The sequence below is a fragment of the Bos taurus genome, chromosome 10, assembly GCF_002263795.3.
Source record: "Bos taurus isolate L1 Dominette 01449 registration number 42190680 breed Hereford chromosome 10, ARS-UCD2.0, whole genome shotgun sequence".
Classification (NCBI taxonomy): Eukaryota; Metazoa; Chordata; class Mammalia; order Artiodactyla; family Bovidae; genus Bos; species Bos taurus.
In genome coordinates, this window is record NC_037337.1 from 26851776 (window position 1) to 26871356 (window position 19581).

Below are 19581 nucleotides of genomic sequence, written 5' to 3' on the forward strand. Positions count from 1 at the left end.
ATTTTAAGAAGGCAGACTGACACACAGATGTAGACTCACTGACTTAGGTCTTGGGTGCAGATTTGGGAATAGTCTCATCTTCCTGTCGGCTCAGCTCAGTCATTTTTGTCCTTGGTCTCCATCAGTGCCATTCCTCCAAGAAATCCAGCAGGAGTCATGCTCACCTCTGCCCAGGTAACAGTCCCACCAAGCTGTTTGCCTGTGAATCCTGAAGTAATTTGTGACCCCGTTCAAGCTCTTTTTAGCCTTCAGTTGTGCCTGTCCAAGGACTGAGTAGCAGAAAAGACTGTCTCTGAGGCAGGCCCTCTAACCTTGGTCCAACTACAAATCCTGAAACACCCTTTTAACTTAACTCTAGCCTCTCTTAGCCATAGGTGATAAATACTCCTGCCACCAGGCATCAAAAAGTAAAAATACTTAGGTTAAATAAATTTAACCAAGGAGTGAAAGATCTGTACATTGAAAACTATAAGATACTGATGAAAGAAATTGAAGAAGACACAAATTAATGGAAATCTAGCCTGTGTCCATGGATTAAAAGAATTAATATTGTTAAAAAGTATATACTGCTGCAAAGCATCTACAGATTCACTGCAAACCCCACCAAAATTCCAAGAACACTTTCCACAGAGAGAAAACAATCCTAAATTTTTTATGAAACCACAAAAGACTCAAATATCCAAAGCTACATAATACTGTTCAGCCACAAAAAAAGAAGGAAATTCTGCCAGTTCCAACAACATGGATGAATGTGGAGGACATTGTGCTAAGTGAAACCCAGAAAGATAAATACTGAATAATTTTACTTACATATGAAGTCTAAAATAGTGAACTCACCAAACCAGCTCTCTGAATAGTGAATGCTAGGGAGTGGGAGAGTTTAGGAGATGCTGGTCATGTTGGTCAAAGGATATAAACTGTCAGTTGTAAAATAAATAAGTTCCAGGGATCTAAAGTACAGCATGGTGACTATACTTAAAATATTGTATTATACTTGAAATTTGTTAAGAGAAAGCTTAAGAGTTCTCACCACTAAAAAAAGGTAACTATCTGAGGCAATCAATGTGTTAACTAACTTGAGGTGGTAATCATTTCATAATATATGCATATATCATTAATAACTCACCATGTTGTATATCCCAAAGTACAATTTATATTTATCATCTTAACTCTTTATATAACTCTTTAACTTTATTGTTAAAAAAAAATGAAGAAGTTTATACTTTCTTATACAAACTGGAGAATTTATTGCCAGTACATCTGTACTAGGAATAATGTTTAGTTTTTTCAGGCAGAAGGAATTTGTTACCAGATACATGGTTTCACCAAGGAAATGAAAACTACTGGATATGAAATAAAATAAATACATATAATACCAATATTTTGTGTGTTTTTTATAGAATAAAAGTAAAATCCATGACAAAAAAATAGCCCAAAGGGTGAGAGTGAGGAATTGGGAAAGTTATATAAATCCTTTATACAACATATGAAATAGTATAATATTATTTGAAGTATGTATATTATAGACCATAGGACAACCATTTAAAAACTTAAGAGAAACAAGTCATAAGGCATAATGGAATTAAACATATTCATAAAAAATAAGCCAAAGACTGCAGAAAAAGAGGAAAAAAAGAACCGAATAGTTAAATATAGAATACAGTTAGCAAAATGGTAGATTTTATTTATTTATTTGTTTTTGATGTGAACCATTTTTAAAGTCTTTACTGAATTTTTTTTTACAATACTGCTTCTGTTTCATGTTTTGTTTTTTTGGCCACGAGGTATGTCGGATCTTAACTCCTCAACTAGTGACTGAACCCACACCCCCTGCATTGGAAGGCAAAGTCTTAACCACTGGACCACCAGGGATGTCCCCAAATGGTAGATTTTAATCTAACCATTTCAGGTATTAGATTAAATTGTTGTTCTTGTTGTTTAGTTGCTAAGTCCTGTCCAACTCTTTTGTGACCCTGCGGACTGTAGCCTGTCAGATTTCTCTGTCCATAGGATTTCTCAACAAGAATACTGGAATGTTGCCATTTCCATCTCCAGAGGATCTTCCTGACCCAGGAATTGAAACTGTGTCTCTTTCATTGCAGGTGGATTCATTACCACTGAGTCACCAGTGAAGCCCATTAGACTAAATACAAATGATCTTAAGAAACCAGTTAAGAGTGATAATGTAAATTGGGGGAAAAAAGCAAGATAATATGTTTTCTACAAGAAATCCATTTTAAATTAAAAAAACAAATTAAAAGTAAAATATTAGAAAAAGTGTACCAAATGGACATTAATCAAAAGAAAGGTGGAGTAGCTGTATTAATATCAAAGTAGACTTCAGAATGAGGAACATTACCAAGAATAAAGTAGGATACCTGTGCTTGCTCAGTCGCTCAGTTGTGTGCGACCCTATGGACTAGCCCACCAGTCTCCTGTCTATGGGATTAAAGATACAGCATGATTCACAAGGGGTCACTTCTCCAGGAAGGTATAACAATCCCAAATGTATGACATACCTGACAACAAATTTCCAAAATACATCAGCAAAAACTGGTCAAAATGAAATCAATTTAAGGACTGAATTTTACTGTATATAAAACATTTAAAATAGCCTATGTTAAGTGAAAGATTCCTTTTAAATGAAATTTTAAAACAAGTATATCTAAACTATTTTTAGTAGATAAATAAAAATTATAAAGCAAAGAAATATACAATAGAAATTAGTGGGAGAAAAAAGTATGATAATAAGACTTCCAGAGTTCTTACAATGCCCTCTTTATTGACTTCTGTAGTGGCTATGGGATATTTGTCATTTAATTATTCTTTATACTCATTGTATTTAGCATAAATGTTTTATGTATTTTCTGTCTTGTATTGTATTTTACAAGAAAACTGTAAAAAAAATAGTTTTTTAGATAAAACCATGGGGAACTTAATTGAATAAGTTCTTTTTGAAGTATCATGCTATGTAAAATTCTGCTTCTCTGCCTTATATTTTCTCATTATATAACACTGGAAGTTGGTGATGGACAGGGAGGCCTGGCATGCTGCAGTCCATGGGGTCACAGAGTCACACACGACTGAGGACTGAACTGAACTGAACTGCGTCGCTCAGTCGTGTCCGACTCTTTGAGACCCCATGGACTGTAGCCCGCCAGGCTCCTCTGTCCATGGGGATTCTCCAAGCAGGAATACTGGAGTGGGTTGCCACGCCCTCCTCCAGGGATCTTCCCAACCCAGGGATCAAACCCAGGTCTCCCACATTGCAGGTGGATTCTTTACCTTCTGAGCCACCAGCTGTTTTATTCTGAAACTGAAAGGTTTTTTTTTTTGGTCTCATCGGTTTGTTATTTATGTTGTCTCATTCAATACCTTGTTTCTTAGGTATCATGAGTGGTCTGATGTAGTATATATTTTATTATGCTTTTTAGTTCTTTATTGGGGAATTCATGCATATCTACTATATTTCTGACATAAGCCCTTTTTTCAAAGGCTATTTTTTAGAGCACTTTTATGTTTACAAGATTGAGAGGAAGGCATAGAGATTTCCCTTATACCTCCTACCCACACACGTACATAACCTTCTGCTGTATTACTGATATCACTCACTAGAATGGGCTGCACTGACACATCATAATCACCCCAAAATACATAGTTTGCCTTTGGACTCATTCTTGGTATTGTACATTCTATGGTTTTTAGACCATATCCAGTCCTGGCAAACAATTTTTTTTTCTTTTTTTGGGCTCCATAGTGGGATTTATTACTACAGGGAAAGAATGAAGAGGGGGAAGAAAAGTAGATTCTTCTCGGCTATAAACCGCGGTGCTGGCGCAGTAAACAGGGATGCAAGGCATCAGCCTGACCGCAGAAGGGAGATGCTAACAGGCAGCTGGGGTCCAGTACTGCAATCTACGCCCCTACAGCAGGGCACCGGTGACGCAAGGTGGCCTCCACGCGCTTGTCAGGCACACGCGTCTCCGCCGCCAGAGGGCGCCTGGGAGTCTGTGGCGGGAGAGCAGAACCTAGTTGACATTTTCCTGTGGGAATATGTGGAGAGAAGCTGGTCAACCCCGAGGTACTGAGGCGTGAACATCCGCATCATTTCGGTGTTTTGACTTTTAATCTTACGGTTTGAGCACTTTTAACGTTTCCGCCTTTCGCTGTCACTCATGTTTTCCTGAGGGGAAAGTTACAAACCCTGAGTGGAATGGTTTGAATCTTGAGAAACTCTGTGTAAAGGCCGCTGTGTGGCTATTTTTGAGCCTTTCCCTGAGTGAATGGTTGATTGTCTCCATAGTTTTGCTCTTTCCAGGATGTCAGAGTTGCAATCATATAGTTTCTAGGTTTTTTAGATGGGCTTATTTCACTTAGGAATATGCATTTAAGATTCCACCTGTCTTTTCATGGTTTGAGAGCAAATCTCTTTTAGGCACTGAGCAAGAAGATATTAAGAAGAGGTGGCAAGAATACACAGAAGAACTGTACAAAAAAGATCTTCACGACCCAGATAATCACAATGGTGTAATCACTCATCTAGAGCCAGACATCCTGGAGTGTGAAGTCAAGTGGGCCTTAGAAAGCATTACTACGAACAAAGCTAGTGGAAGTGATGGAATTCCAGTTGAGCTATTTCAAATCCGGAAAGATGATGCTGTGAAAGTGCTGCCCTCAATATGCCAGCAAATTTGGAAAACTCAGCAGTGGCCACAGGACTGGAAAAGGTCAGTTTTCATTCCAGTCCCAAAGAAAGGCAATGCCAAAGAATGCTCAAACTACCGCACAATTGCACTCATCTCACATGCTAGTAAAATAATGCTCAAAATTCTCCAAGCCAGGCTTCAGCAATACATGAACCGTGAACTTCCAGATGTTCAAGCTGGTTTTAGAAAAGGCAGAGGAACCAGAGATCAAATTGCCAACATCCACTGGATCATGGAAAAAGCAAGAGAGTTCCAGAAAAACATCTATTTCTGCTTTATTGACTATGCCAAAGCCTTTGACTGTGTGGATCACAATAAACTGTGGAAAATTCTGAAAGAGATGGGAATACCAGACCACCTGACCTGCCTCTTGAGAAATCTGTATGCAGGTCAGGAAGCAACAGTTAGAAATGGACATGGAACAACAAACTGGTTCCAAATAGGAAAAGGAGTACGTCAAGGCTGTATATTGTCACCCTACTTATTTAACTTATATGCAGAGTACATCATGAGAAATGCTGGACTGGAAGAAACACAAGCTGGAATCAAGATTGCCAGGAGAAATATCAATAACCTCAGATATGCAGAGGACACCACCCTTATGGCAGAAAGTGAAGAGGAACTCAAAAGCCTCTTGATGAAAGTGAAAGTGGAGAGTGAAAAAGTTGACTTAAAGCTCAACATTCAGAAAATGAAGATCATGGCATCCGGTTGCATCACTTTATGGGAGATAGATGGGGAAACAGTGGAAACAGTGTCAGACTTTATTTTTCTGGGCTCCAAAATCACTGCAGATGGTGACTGCAGCTATGAAATTAGAAGACGCTTACTCCTTGGAAGGAAAGTTATGACCAACCTAGATAGCATATTCAAAAGCAGAGACATTACTTTGCCAACAAAGGTTCGTCTAGTCAAGGCTATCGTTTTTACTGTGGTCATGTATGGATGTGAGAGTTGGACTGTGAAGAAGGCTGAGTGCCGAAGAATTGATGCTTTTGAACTGTGGTGTTGAAGAAGACTCTTGAGAGTCCCTTGGACTGCAAGGACATTCAACCAGTCCATTCTGAAGGAGATCAGCCCTGGGATTTCTTTGGAAGGAATGATGCTAAAGCTGAAACTCCAGTACTTTGGCCACCTCATGCGAAGAGTTGACTCACTGGAAAAGACTCTGATGCTGAGAGGGATTGGGGGCAGGAGGAGAAGGGGACTACAGAGGATGAGATGGCTGGATGACATCACTGACTTGATGGACATGAGTCTGAGTGAACTCCGGGAGTTGGTGATGGATAGGGAGGCCTGGCGTGCTGCGATTCATGGGGTCGCAAAGAGTCGGACACGACTGAGCGACTGAACTGAACTGAACTGAACTGAGTATTCCACTGCTGGACGTACCACAGTTTATCTGTTCACCTGGGGAAGGGCATCAGTTGCTTCCAGGTTTTGGCAATAATGACTAAAGCTGCTATAAACATGTGCATGCAGATTTTTGTATGGACATTTTAAAACTCCTTTGGGTAAATACAAAGGAATGCTGTTGCTGGATCATATGGCTAGCATATGCTTAGCTTTGTAAGAAACCTCGGAATAGTCTGCTGAAGTGGCTGTACCATTTTGTATTCCCCCATTTTGCATTCCCAACCAGCAATACGTGAGAATTCCTGTTGTTCCACATCCTCCCCAGCATTGATCTTATCATGTTCTGGATTCTGACCATTCTAATAGGGATGTGGTAGTATCTACTTATTATTTTAATTTATATTTCTTTGATTAGTATGCTTATTTCCTATCTGTGTCTTCTTTGGTAAAGTGTCTATTTAGCTGTTTAGCCCATTTGTTTGATTTGTTTTCTTATTGTTGCATTTAAAAATTAATTTAAAATTTTATTTTTATTGAGATATAGTTGATTTATAATATTGTATTAGTTTCAGATATGTAATATAGTGATTCCGAGTTTTTAGGGATTGCATTCCACTTAAAGTTATCATAAAATATTGGTTATATCCCCTGTGTGTGCATGCTATGTTGCTTCAGTCGTGTCCAACTCCTGCAACCCCATGGACTGCAGGCTGTCAGTCTCCTCTGTCCATGAGATTCTTCAGGCAAGAATACTGGAGTGGGTTGCTGTGCCCTCCTCCAGGCACTTATTTTTACTTCTTCCAGTGCCTCCAGTGCCTCCTCCAGGCACTCCATAACTTATTAGAGTTTAAAATGGGTCCTAAAGCAGCAGACACAACTTGAAACATCAACAGATTTGGTCCAGGAACTGCTAACGAATGTATAGTGCCATGGGGCTTCAAGAAGTTTTGCAAAGGAGACGAGAGCCTTGAAGATGAGGGGCACAGTGGCTGGCCAATGCAAGTTGACAGCGATCAATTGAGAGGATTATTGAAGCTGATTCTCTTACAACTACAAGAGAAGTTGCCAAAGAACTTAGAGTCAGCCATTCTTTGGTCTTTTCGCATTTGAAGCTAATTGGAAAGGTGAAAAAACTCATAAGTGGGTGCCTCATGAGCTGATCATGCATCAAAAAAGCTGTTTTGAAGTATCATCTCTTATTCTTTGCAAAAACAATGGACCATTTCTTGATCAGATTGTGATGTGCGATGAAAAGTAGATTTTATATGACAACCAGCAAGACCAGCTCAGTAGTTAGACCAAAAGAAGATCCAAAGCACTTCCAAAAGCCAAACTTATACCAAAAAAAAAGTCACGGTCAGCCACTGTTTGGTGGTCTCCTGCCTGTCTGATCTATTACAGCTTTCTGAAACTTGGTGAAACCATTTCATCTGAGAAGTATGCTTGGCAAATCAGTGAGATGCACTGAAAACAGCAATGCCTGCAGCCGATATTGGTCAACAGGATGAGCCCAATTCTCCATGACAATGCCCGACCACACGTCCCACAACCAATGCTTCAAAAGTTGAATGAACTGGGCTACGAAATTTTGTGTCATCTGCCATATTCACCTGATCTCTTGCCAACTGACTACCACCCTTTCAATCACCTTGAGAACTTTTTGCAGGGAAAATGCTTCCAAAACTAGCAGGAGGCAGAAAATGTTTTCCAAGAGTTCATTGAGTCCTGAAGCATGGATTTTTATGCTATAGAAATAAACCAACTTATTTCTCATTGGCAAAAATGTTGACTGTAATGGTTCCTATTTTGATTAATAAAGATGTGTTTGAGCCTACAGTTATTAATAATTTTATTTTTATTGAAGTATAGTTGATTTGTGATATTTTATCAGTTTCAGATGTGTAATATAATGATTCAGAGTTTTTAGGGATTGCATTCCGCTTAAAGTTATTATAAAATATTGATTATATTCCCTGTGAGTGCATGCTGTGTTGCTTCAGTCATGTCTTACTCCTGTGACCTCCTGTGACCACCAGGCTCCTCTGTTCATGGGATTCTCCAGGCAAAAATACTGGAGTGGGTTGCTGTCCCCTCCTCCAGGGGATCTTCCCAACCCAGGGATTGAATCCAGGCCTCTTACATCTCCTGCAATGGCAGGTAGGTTCTTTAACACTAGAGCCACCTGGAAAGCCCATATTCCCTGTACTGCACAATATATCCTTGTAACATATTTATTTTATATATAGAGTGTATACTTGTGTCTTTTTGAATCAGTGTTTTTATTTTCTTTGTATTTGAGAGTGGAAATACTAGGTCATAGGATAGTTCTATTTTTAGTTTTTTGAGGGACCTCATACTGTTTTCCATATGGCTATACCAATTTACATTTCCACCAAAAGCATACAAGTTTCCTTTTTCTCCACATCCTTGAAAACTTTTGTTATTTGTGTTCATTTGATAATAGCCATCTGACAGGTGTGAGGTGATATCTTATTTTGTTTTTGATTTGCATTTCTCTGATAATTAGTTGAAATCACGTCTTGATTTCAAACTATATTACATAGCTATAGTAATGAAAACAGTATGGTTTTGGTATAAAAACAGATACACAGATCAGTGGAACACAACAGAGAGCCCAGAAACAAATCCACAAGTATATGATCAATTAATTTATGGGAAAGGAGGCAAGAGTATACAATAGGAAAAGCATAGTCTCTTCCATACATAGTGTTGAAAAACTGGATAGCCACATGCAATAGAGTGAAACTGGACCACTGTCTTACACTATAAACAAAAATTAATTAAAAATGGATTAAAGACTTGAATGTAAGACCAGAAATCATAAAACCTGTAGAAGAAAACATAGGCAATAGGCCTCTTGACATCAGTCTTCATAATGATTTTTGGCACTAAAAGCAAAGGCAATAAAATCTCAAACTAAAAAGCTTCTGCCCAGTGAATGAGCCATCAGCAAAGGAAAAAGGCAACATATACTGAATGGGAGAAGGTATTTGCAAATCATATATCTGATAAGGGGCTAATATTCCAAAGTAGATAAAGAACCCATGTAACTGAATAGCAAAAAAAAAAAAAAGAAAAAAGAGAAAAGTAATTCCATTAAAAATGGGCATAAGATCTAAATCTAAATATACTTTTTTTGGGGGTTGCTTGAATCATTTTTATTAAAATAGAAATGAGATAAAGATGCCCATGGTCTTCAAAGTGTCTTATTATTATTATTCAACATGAAAGTTCCAAAACATTTGCAGTAACACAAGTAAATAAACAGTATTGATGAAAGACATGATATAGTAAATAGACATTTTTCCAAAGAATACATATAAATGACCAACAGGTACATGAAAAGATGCTCAACATCATTAATCACTAGGGAAGTTAAAATCATAACCACAATGAGATAATTCACACTTGTTAGAATGACTATCATAAAAAGGACAAGAAATAACAGGTGTTGACAAGGATGGGAAAAAAATGGAATCTTTGTGCAAATTGGTGCATCCACCTCAGAAAACAGTGTGAAAGTCTTCAAAAAACTAAAAAAGCACTACTACATGATCCAGAAATTTCATTTCTGGGAATATATCCAAAGGAAATGAAAGCACTAATTAGAAAAGATATAAACCCACATGTCATTGGAGCATTATTTACAATAGCCAACTTATAGAAACAATTTAAGTGTTTATCAACATATGAATGGATAAAGAAGATGTTTATATACATGTATATATAATGGAATATTATTCAGCCATAGAAAGAATGAAGTCTTGCCGTTTTCAACAACATGGACTGACCTTGAGGGCACTATGCTGAATGAACTAAGTCAGACAGAGAAAGACAAATATTACTTCATTTATATGTGGGACCTAAAAACCCCCCAAACACCCACCCCCTGTCCCAAACCAAGCTCATAGATACAGAAAACAGATCAGTTGTTGCCAGAGGTTTGAGGTGGGGTGGTGAGAAGGGTAAAGAGAGTCAAAAGGTACAAACTTCCAGTAATAAAATAAGTCCTGGGTATGTAATATATAGCATGGTGACTTAGTTAAGAATACTTATTGCATATCTGAAAATTTTTTAAGAGAATAGATCTTAAAAAATTTTCATGACAAGAAAACATTTTATAAAAAGGAACGCATTTGAATCAGTTCTTTTTTTAAATATAAATTTATTTGTTTTTAAAGGAGGCTAATTAGTTTACAATATTGTATTGGTTTTGCCATACATCAGCATGAATCCGCCACAGGTGTACACGTGTTCCCCATCCTGAACCCCCCTCCCACCTCCCTCCCCGCACCATCCTTCTGGGTCAGTTCTAATGAGGTGGATGAACCTAGAGCCTTTTATACAGAGTGCAGTAAGAAAGAGAAAGGTAAATATTGTACACTAATGCATATATATGAAATCTAGAAAGATGATACTGATGAATTTAGTTACAAAGCAGCAATGGAGAAACATAGAGAACAGACTTTTGGACACAGGGAGAGGGGAGGAGAGGGTGAGATGTATGGAGAGAGTAACACGGAAACTTACATTACCATATGTAAAATAGATAACCAATGGGAATTTTCTGTATGTCTCAGGGAACTCAAACAGGGGCTCTGTATCAACCTAGAAGAGTGGGATGGGGAGGGAGATGGGAGGGAGGTTCAAGAGGGAGGGGATATATGTACACCAATGGCTGATTCATGTTGAGGTTTGACAGAAAACAAAATTCTATAAAGCAATTATCCTTCAATTAAAAAATAAATAAATTAAAAAACTTTTATAACTATATACAGTGATGGATATTAAGTAGACATTGTGGCAATTATTTTGTAATACATATAACTATCAAACCATTATAGTGTACTGAAATTAATATAGTATTATATGTCAATTATACTTCAATGAAAAAGAAAAGAAAGGGGTCCAAAAGTTTGAATCATTTCTCTCAGGAATGCTTTATCTAAAAGAAGAAAGAAAATTTCACAAATTATGCCAACTTTTAGGAACACCTGCTGAGCACAGCTTGAAATACTATAAAGGGCTAGATGGGGAGGTATCTTCTAGAAATTTGGCATCTCACCACTTGCACCATTGTCTCTGTTTCTGGGTCCTGTTCAACATGAAATATTTACTTACCAGTATCATGCTAGACACCACCCTTATGGTAGAAAGTGAAGAGAAACTAAAAAGCCTCTTGATGAAAGTGAAAGAGGAGACTGAAAAAGTTGGCTTAAACCTCAACATTCAGAAAACGAAGATTGTGGCGTCCGGTCCCATCACTTAATGGGAAATAGATGGGGAAACAGTGGAAACAGTGTCAGACTTTATTTTTCTGGGCTCCAAAATCACTGCAGATGGTGACTGCAGCCATGAAATTAAAAGACGTTACTCCTTGGAAGGAAAGTTATGACCAACCTAGATAGCATATGGAAAAGCAGAGACATTACTTTGCCAAAAATGGTCTGTCTAGTCAAGGCTATGGTTTTTCCTGTGGTCATGTATGGATGTGAGAGTTGGGCTGTGAAGAAGGCTGAGTGCCTAAGAATTAATGCTTTTGAACTGTGGTGTTGGAGAAGACTCTTGAGAGTCCCTTGGACTGCAAGGAGATCCAGCCAGTCCATTCTGAAGGAGATCAGCCCTGGGATTTCTTTGGAAGGACTGATGCTAAAGCTGAAACTCCAGTACTTTGGCCACCTCATGTGAAGAGTTGACTCCTTGGAAAAGACTCTGATGCTGGGAGGGATTGGGGGCAAGAGGACAAGGGGACGACTGAGGATGAGATGACTTGATGGCATCGCTGACTCGATGGATGTGAGTCTGGGTGAATTCCGGGAGTTGGTGATGGACAGGGAGGCCTGGCGTGCTGCACTTCATGGGGTCGCAAAGAGTCGGACACGACTGAGTGACTGATCTGATCTGATCTGATCATGCTAGAAGCACAAAGGTGCCCAGGAGAGAAAACCTTTTACCAAAAAAAGGGAATAATCCTTTTCAAACTATTGAGTAAGTCAATGGGAAAGAGAACAAGAACTCAGATGACATAACTCAGATATTGACAAATAAGAATTCCAAACTTTCAAACAGCTTCAAAATGAAATAAAGAGATGTAAAGGAATAAGATAAACACAAAGCTTGTGTTTAAGCTAGTGTTGCTGCAGTGTTTGCACCATCATGAGAATAACCTGTCCTTAGGATAAAATAAACATCTGCTCTAAAAATAGCATGAGATGATCCCTCAGCACTGGAGAAACTGGGTCTCAAAGGCCCCATTAACGGACTCCTGAGGGAAGGGAGTATTTGGAATATTATTGACAATCTTTCCTCATAAATTATCACTTTTGGAATTCATAGAAGACTATAAGCCTTTGGAGGAATATAGTAGGTTTCAGAGCAACGTAGACAAGTCTTTCTTGTGCAGCAAATATGCCAATTTCTCTCCAAACCAGTATCAGTGTCCAGCAAGGTTAACTCCCTCTCTGGGCTGTTTGCTCCCAAGCATGGCATGCCCTTCATCTTGCCTGCCTTTTGCTGCAGCAAAAACCGAAGATGAGAAGTCAAACTCATGAATTCTACGAGGAGATGGGTTCAGAAGAGGTACAAGTATAAGACAATTCTAAGTGTGCTTTTTAGCTCTGCCTTCTTTTGTGTGACAGTAAAAATAGTGACACCTCAAGATATATGAATTAATGTAAAGAGACTCATCCTTACAACTAAGAGGGCTGGGAAAAAGGGAAATGAGAGAGCTGAAGATGAGGAAGGGACCTCAACCATATGTAAATTTTGTCCTTATTAATCAAGGAGTTGTACCCAGTCAGAACCTTTGAGGAGAAAAAAGTTGTTAGCAAAGTGACATCTGGAAATAACTGGCAAAGCAGTAAGGAGAAGCCCTCCCTGTACTGAAGCCCTCCCTGTTTTTAGCTGTGTTTGGCTCTGCCACAGAGCCTATGGTCTCTGCTGCAAGGAGGAAGAGCAAGGCGATGATTGAGCAACCCAGATTGGTGAGTTCACTCCCACATGGTTTCTAAAGCCATTGGAATCCTCCTACACATTAGCACCAAATACTTCTTGCTATTTCCACCCTTTTCTCAAGGTTACTTTGGCTTCTGAGTAACTCTCAATTCCTGCTTCACAGCATTGCTCTACCATATATGATCTATTCACAGACTGAAGAGGAGCCTTGTGGTGTGGTATGAAAAATTCTGAATTTCTCTGATGCACTGTGTCACTAATTGCAATCATCAAGATTATTCTTAAAGCTCTAACTTTATGTGATATGGAAAGTAATCAGTGTTATAACTAATGCTAATGCTAAGTCATTTCAGTCATGTCCAACTCTGCGCGACCCCATAGACGGCAGCCCACTAGGCTCCCCCGTTCCTGGGATTCTCCAGGCAAGAACACTGGAGTAGGTTGCCATTTCCTTCTCCAATGCATGAAAGTGAAAAGTGAAAGTGAAGTCGCTCAGTCGTGTCTGACTCTTAGCGACCCCATGGACTGCAGCCTACCAGGCTCCTCCATCCCTAGGATTTTCCAGGCAAGAGTACTGGAGTGGGGTGTCATTGCCTTCTAATACATTAATAAACATTCTTAGCTGGAAAACTTTTATTAAAAGTGTCTGGGTCTGTATTCTGTCTGTATATTTTTCTGAATAAGCATCATGATTCAGTCATGTCACTTCTGGTCATTTTGGCGCAAATAATAACTGACCCTCACTAACAGAGGGGATTCAGAAAACAAATGAATATGCCCAAATTACTGACAATAGCATTGTAAGTATTTGTTATTTTCTGAAACTGTCCCTAAACCAGAATAGGGGACTTTCTAGCAATTCTGACACCTCAGGCAAAAACCTCAGAAATCCTTAAATGATATACCAGATACATTGCTCATGTTAAAAAAAAAAAGTTGTAAATAGAGTTTTAACTTAGACCAAAGTTTTAAAGTAATATTTTAATTCAATAGGTAAAAGATGAGACCAGATGGAAGTCTTTATGTAGGTATCTGGACTTAAAACTTTTCTTGAACTACAAACAATGATGAATACTGAAGAAAGGATAGCACATTTGACTTTTTTTTGTCTTGGTTATCAGATTGTGTTAAGATGTCAACACTTACAGTTGCAACACTGATCCAAAATAAAAATGAAATGCATTAATATTTCAATGTCTTATGTTACCTTTTACTCTCTCTTCCAATTCCTATCATTTGTGTCTGTAATTACAAAGATCTGAGTAATTGAAATTCTGTGTCTAATATTAAGAATCTTTTATATTTTATTCTGGACTTCCCTGGTGGCTCAGATGGTAAAGCGTCTGTCTATGATGTGGGAGACCCGGATTCAATCCCTGGGTTGGGAAGATCCTTTGGAGAAGGAAATGGCAATCCACTCCAGTACTATTGCCTGGAAAATCCCATGGACAGTCGGACATGACTGAGCAACTTCACATTCATATTTTATTCTATAGTTAAAAATACATGGTTACCATACTTACTTACATTTGTAAGTATTGTCACTAACCTGAAAGCTGCTTATTGCATAAGATCCTGTCATTGCTGTATCTGAGAAAATACTGAAAGAGGAATGAGAAAGTCCAAAATTCAAAGTCAGATCATATCAAGCATTCTTAAAGTTTGACAGTCTTCAGTAGTATAGTTAGGTTATTATTTATTTATTTATTTTTCTTTCTAGCACCAACTTGTGGAATTACAACCCAGAGACAGAGATGACAGAGCACATCAACTACACTGAGTAGAAGTTGCTCTCTCTAGGTTATTATTTAAATAATAAAATAATAGGATCTTGAGGGCTTTAGAACCTTATTAAGAGGAAATATTCCTGAGGATTGAAGAATAAAGTCATCTTTGTGATGGTAATTTTTTTCTCTTCACCCTTTAGAAGCCATGAATGTGTCAGGAGTCAACACGGTGACTGAATTCATACTCCTGAGTTTTCCCTGCTCTAGAGAGGTTCAAGTCCTCCTCTTTGTGCTCTTCTCTGTGTCCTACATCCTGACACTGATGGGGAATGGGGCCATTGTCTTTGCAGTGAAGCTGGATCACAGACTCCACACTCCCATGTACACTCTGTTGGCCAACTTCTCATTCCTGGAGATGTGTTACATCAACACCACTGTTCCCAATATGTTAAGGAACTTCCTGTCTGAGACCAAAACCATCTCTTTCACTGCCTGCTTCCTCCAGTTCTACTTCTTCTTCTCTGTGGGCACCACCGAGACCTTCTTACTGCCCCTCATGGCTTTTGATCGATACTTGGCCATCTGCCGACCTCTCCACTATCCTACCATCATGAGCAGCTGTCTCTGCATGAACTTGGTGGGCCTCTGCTGGGTAACAGCCTTCCTCTGCTATCCAGTCCCTATCTATTTCATCACACAACTCCCCTTTTGTGGCCCCAATACCATTGACCATTTTGTCTGTGACCCTGGTCCCCTTCTGGCCCTGTCCTGCACCTCTGCCCCTGGAATTGAGCTTTCCTGTTCTATATTGAGCTCTCTTATTATCTTTATCACCTTCTTTTTCATTCTTGGGTCTTACACCCTGGTTCTCAGAGCAGTGTTGCGTGTCCCTTCAGCCTCTGGCAGACGTAAGGCCTTCTCCACCTGTGGTTCCCACTTGGTAGTCGTGTCATTGTTTTATGGAACCCTCATGGTCATGTACATCTGCCCAACCTCTGGAAAGCCAGCTGGGATACAGAAGATTGTAACCTTGTTCTACTCCTCCTTGACTCCACTTGTAAATCCACTGATCTACAGTCTCCGGAACAAGGACATGAAGGCTGCATTGAGAAAAATTCAGAAGTGCACAAAAATTAGTCAAAGTGAGTGAGAGACCATGAGTGGATCAAGATCAGAATGATTATTTTTACTCACTTCTACTCCCCATTTAAAAATAGGTCTTTATTCATTTGTACCTAGAGATGCAGACTTAAAATGATCTATTGCTGCCTATTCAGTAATAAAATTAGTACACTAAACTAAATCAGACCTTGTTGCTAACTCAGATTTAGTGGATGGTAATTTGAATTAAATGTCCTGGATGTCTGGACATTAGACTCTTCTAACCTGGTCTCCAGGAAGCACTTGTGCTTTCATTGGTGATGACCTACCTGGTTCCTGACCTCATGCATTTTTGACCTCTATTAAGTGTATCCATTCTTACACTTGAATTTTCTGACCTAAAGATGTCTGTTTCGTCCTACTCCTGATGAAGAGTAGAGCATTCACACCCTTTTATCCAGAAAGGTGGAAATAGAAAAACTGAGCCAAAATTTTTACTTAATTGACATCCAAAAGATTAATAATGGTCTAAAGCATTATCTCCCAAATCTGTTCATTATTACTTCGGGAGCTTTTTAAAAGAATAGATTTGCAAGCCTTTTGCCAAATTTCTTAAATCAGAATCTTTAAAGTGGACCCTGGAAATCCTTATTTTAATGTTACTCAAGAAATTCTGGTACACCTAAATCATCACCAGTTCACAGACTAATCTTATAGAGCCACTATTTAAAATAAATACGTGACAGGGAAATAAAAATCGATGTTGGTTGGGAAAAGTGTAAAAAATTATGGTGCATACTACAGATGACTCAAACACTCATGACAGTAGCAGTAGAAGTTACTTTTCCTGCCTCTTCTTAAACCCTCCATTTAAAAATAAGAAATAGAGTACATTTTCTTACCTTTTCTAACTGTGCAAGATAATTAATATACCTGGAAATAGGCTTACATTTAAAAAAGATTAGTATATATATAGTGGCTATCCAAATTGGGGTAGTTTCACGTGAAGGAAGATGTTGGGTGCACCATCCAAAAAAGGTAAAGGAAGACAGAGAGCAAAAGACAGTGATATTTAAGATGCTGAAACAAGACAGACGAAGAGGAAACTGATGACAGGTCCAGGTACTTTGACCTGACCATTTGGTCAAAAACGACTTGCGTGGCCGAGAAGGCGGCGCGGCGGCCGGCGGCCCGAGAGTAGCGCCCGTATTGTGGCCTGCGGGACCGACGCCGCCGCTTGCGGAGCGAGCTGGAGCTGTGGGACATGTGGATTTGGGATGTGAATTCACTTGAAAAGCCACTTCGGGGTTATGAAAGTGATTTCTGATGAAACTGGATTGGAATAATTTTCATGATCTTTGTATATTTATATACATAATATATTTTAAAATTTTGCCTTTGACTTAAAGTGCCATGAGAAAATATGCATACTACAAGATGGTCCTAGCCACCTTCTGGATTTGGGTACTCTTGGATATGTTCCTGCTGCTTTACTTCAGTGAATGCAACAAATGTGATGGAAAAAAAAAAGAGAGAGAGAACTTCCTGCTGGGGATGTTCAAGAGCCAGTACAAAAGCCTCATGAAGGCCTTGGAGAAATGGGGAAACCAGTCGTCATTCCTAAAGAGGATCAAGAAAAGATGAAGGAGATGTTTAAAGTCAGTCAGTTCAATTTAATGGCAAGTGAGATGATTGAACTCAACAGATCTTTACCAGATGTTAGGTTAGAAGGGTGTAAAACAAAGGTGTATCCAGATAACCTTCCTACAACCAGTGTGGTGATTGTTTTCCATAAATGAGGGTTGGAGTACACTTCTGCAAACTCTTTATAGCATCATTAATCGCTTACCAAGACACATGCTAGAAGAAATTATTCTAGTAGATGATGCCAGTGAAAAAGACATTTTGAAAAGATCTCTAGAGAGTTATGTGGAAAAATTAAAAGTACCTGTTCACGTCATTCGAATGGAGCAACATTCTGGATTGATCAGAGCTAAGTTAAGAGGCGCTGCTGTGTCTCAAGGCAAAGTGATCACCTTTTTAGATGTGCACTGTGAGTGCACAGTGGGGTGTGGAGCCTCCCTTAGCCAGGATCAAACATGGCAGGAAGACAGTGGTCTGTCCTATCACAGATGTGATCAGTGATGATACTTTTGAGTACATGGCAGGTTCTGACATGACCTATGGTGGACTCAACTGGAAGCTCCACTTTTTGCTGGTAGCCCATTCCCCAAAGAGAAATGGACAGAAGGAAAGGTGATCAGACTTCCCGTGAGAACACATACAATAGCAGGGAGTCTTTTTTCTATAGACAGAGATTAGTTTCAGGAAATTGGAACATATGATGCTGGAATGGATATTTGGGGAGGACAAAACCTAGAAAGTTCCTTTAGAATTTGGCAGTGTGGAAGAACTTTGGCGATTGTTACTTGCTCACGTGTTGGACATGTGTTTTGGAAAGCTATACCCTACACATTTCCAGGAAGAAGAGTATCAATAAAAATAAGAGACGACTTGCAGAAGTATGGATGGATGAATTCAAGAATTTCTTCTATATAATTTCTCCAGGTGTTACAAAGGTAGGTTATGGAGCTATATCATCAAGACTTGGTCTAAGGCACAAACTCGAATGCAGACCATTCATTCACTTTGTACCTAGAGAATATTTATCCTGATTCTCAGATTTCACATCACTATTTCTCTTTGGGAGAGATACGAAATGTGGAAACAAATCAGAGCCTAGATAACATGGCTAGAAAAGAGATTGAAAAAGCTGGGATTTAACTGTCATGGTATGGGAGGTAATCAGGTTTTCTCTTACACTGCCAACAAAGAAATTAGAACAGATGACCTTTGCTTGGTTGTGTCCAAACTTAATGACCCAGTCACAATGCTCAAATGCCACCACCTAAAAGGCAACCAGCTTTGGGAGTATGACCCAGTGAAATTGACCCTGTAGCATGTGAATAGTAACCAGTGCCTGGATAAAGCCACAGATGAGGACAGCCTTGTGCCCAGCATCAGAGACTGCAATGGAAGCCGGTTCCAGCAGTGGCTTATTCGAAATGTCACCCTTCCAGAAATATTCTGAGCTCACATTTTCAAAAAAAAGGAAAACATAAGGATTGACTGGGCTACCTCAGCATACATTTCTTCCACATTCTTAAGAAGCAAAAAAAGGAGAAGTGCTTTCCTCCTACAGGATGTAAGGTTTTTCAGCCATTAAAACTTTAGACTGCCCTCACCTTCCCTAGCTCTGAGGGTCTTCCCGTCCAAGGACATGCAACTACATAGTAGCGAGACTGTGCACACTGATGTTTACAAGATTGCAAGAGTGGTTCATAAGAATCATCATAAAGAATACTCAGACTGAAACAGTCTATGCACTGTGCTTTCCAGAGAGCTGCACCTTTTATGGTTTGCTTGCACATCAGTGATCTCTGTTGAATGTGCTGTCCTAATGAAGAGACGTCTAAGAATTTTTTTCTGATTAGAACTGGTAGCTGGTATATTAAATACTGATATAAAAATAAATGAAAAAGAACTGGAGCCAGATTCAGAAGCATGAAAACATTTTTAAGATTTAAGAAACAAACTGTATTAAACAGGATTTAATGGAAATTAAAACAGAACTACGAGAAGTACAATTTGTTATAGTATAGTAACAAATTTCTATATAGATTTCATATCTCAGTGGGGAAAAATAACTGATTCCC

General features: G+C 38.9%; 1 protein-coding gene and 1 pseudogene across 1 annotated transcript; both read left to right on the forward strand.

Annotated features, from left to right (window-relative positions):
* Positions 1 to 14969: 14969 nt before the first annotated feature.
* OR11G9 (olfactory receptor family 11 subfamily G member 9) lies at positions 14970 to 15914 on the forward strand. The gene has a single exon (NM_001390282.1). It carries the CDS (start codon positions 14970 to 14972, stop codon positions 15912 to 15914), a length of 945 nt encoding a protein of 314 aa, NP_001377211.1.
* A 1364-nt stretch (positions 15915 to 17278) lies between these two features.
* On the forward strand, positions 17279 to 18956 carry LOC100298101 (polypeptide N-acetylgalactosaminyltransferase 1-like; annotated as a pseudogene).
* The last annotated feature ends 625 nt before the right edge of the window (positions 18957 to 19581 follow it).

Coding starts and splice junctions, on each gene's coding strand:
- OR11G9 (NM_001390282.1), top strand. CDS start 14,970: ATGAATGTGTCAGGAGTCAACACGGTGACTGAATTCATACTCCTGAGT.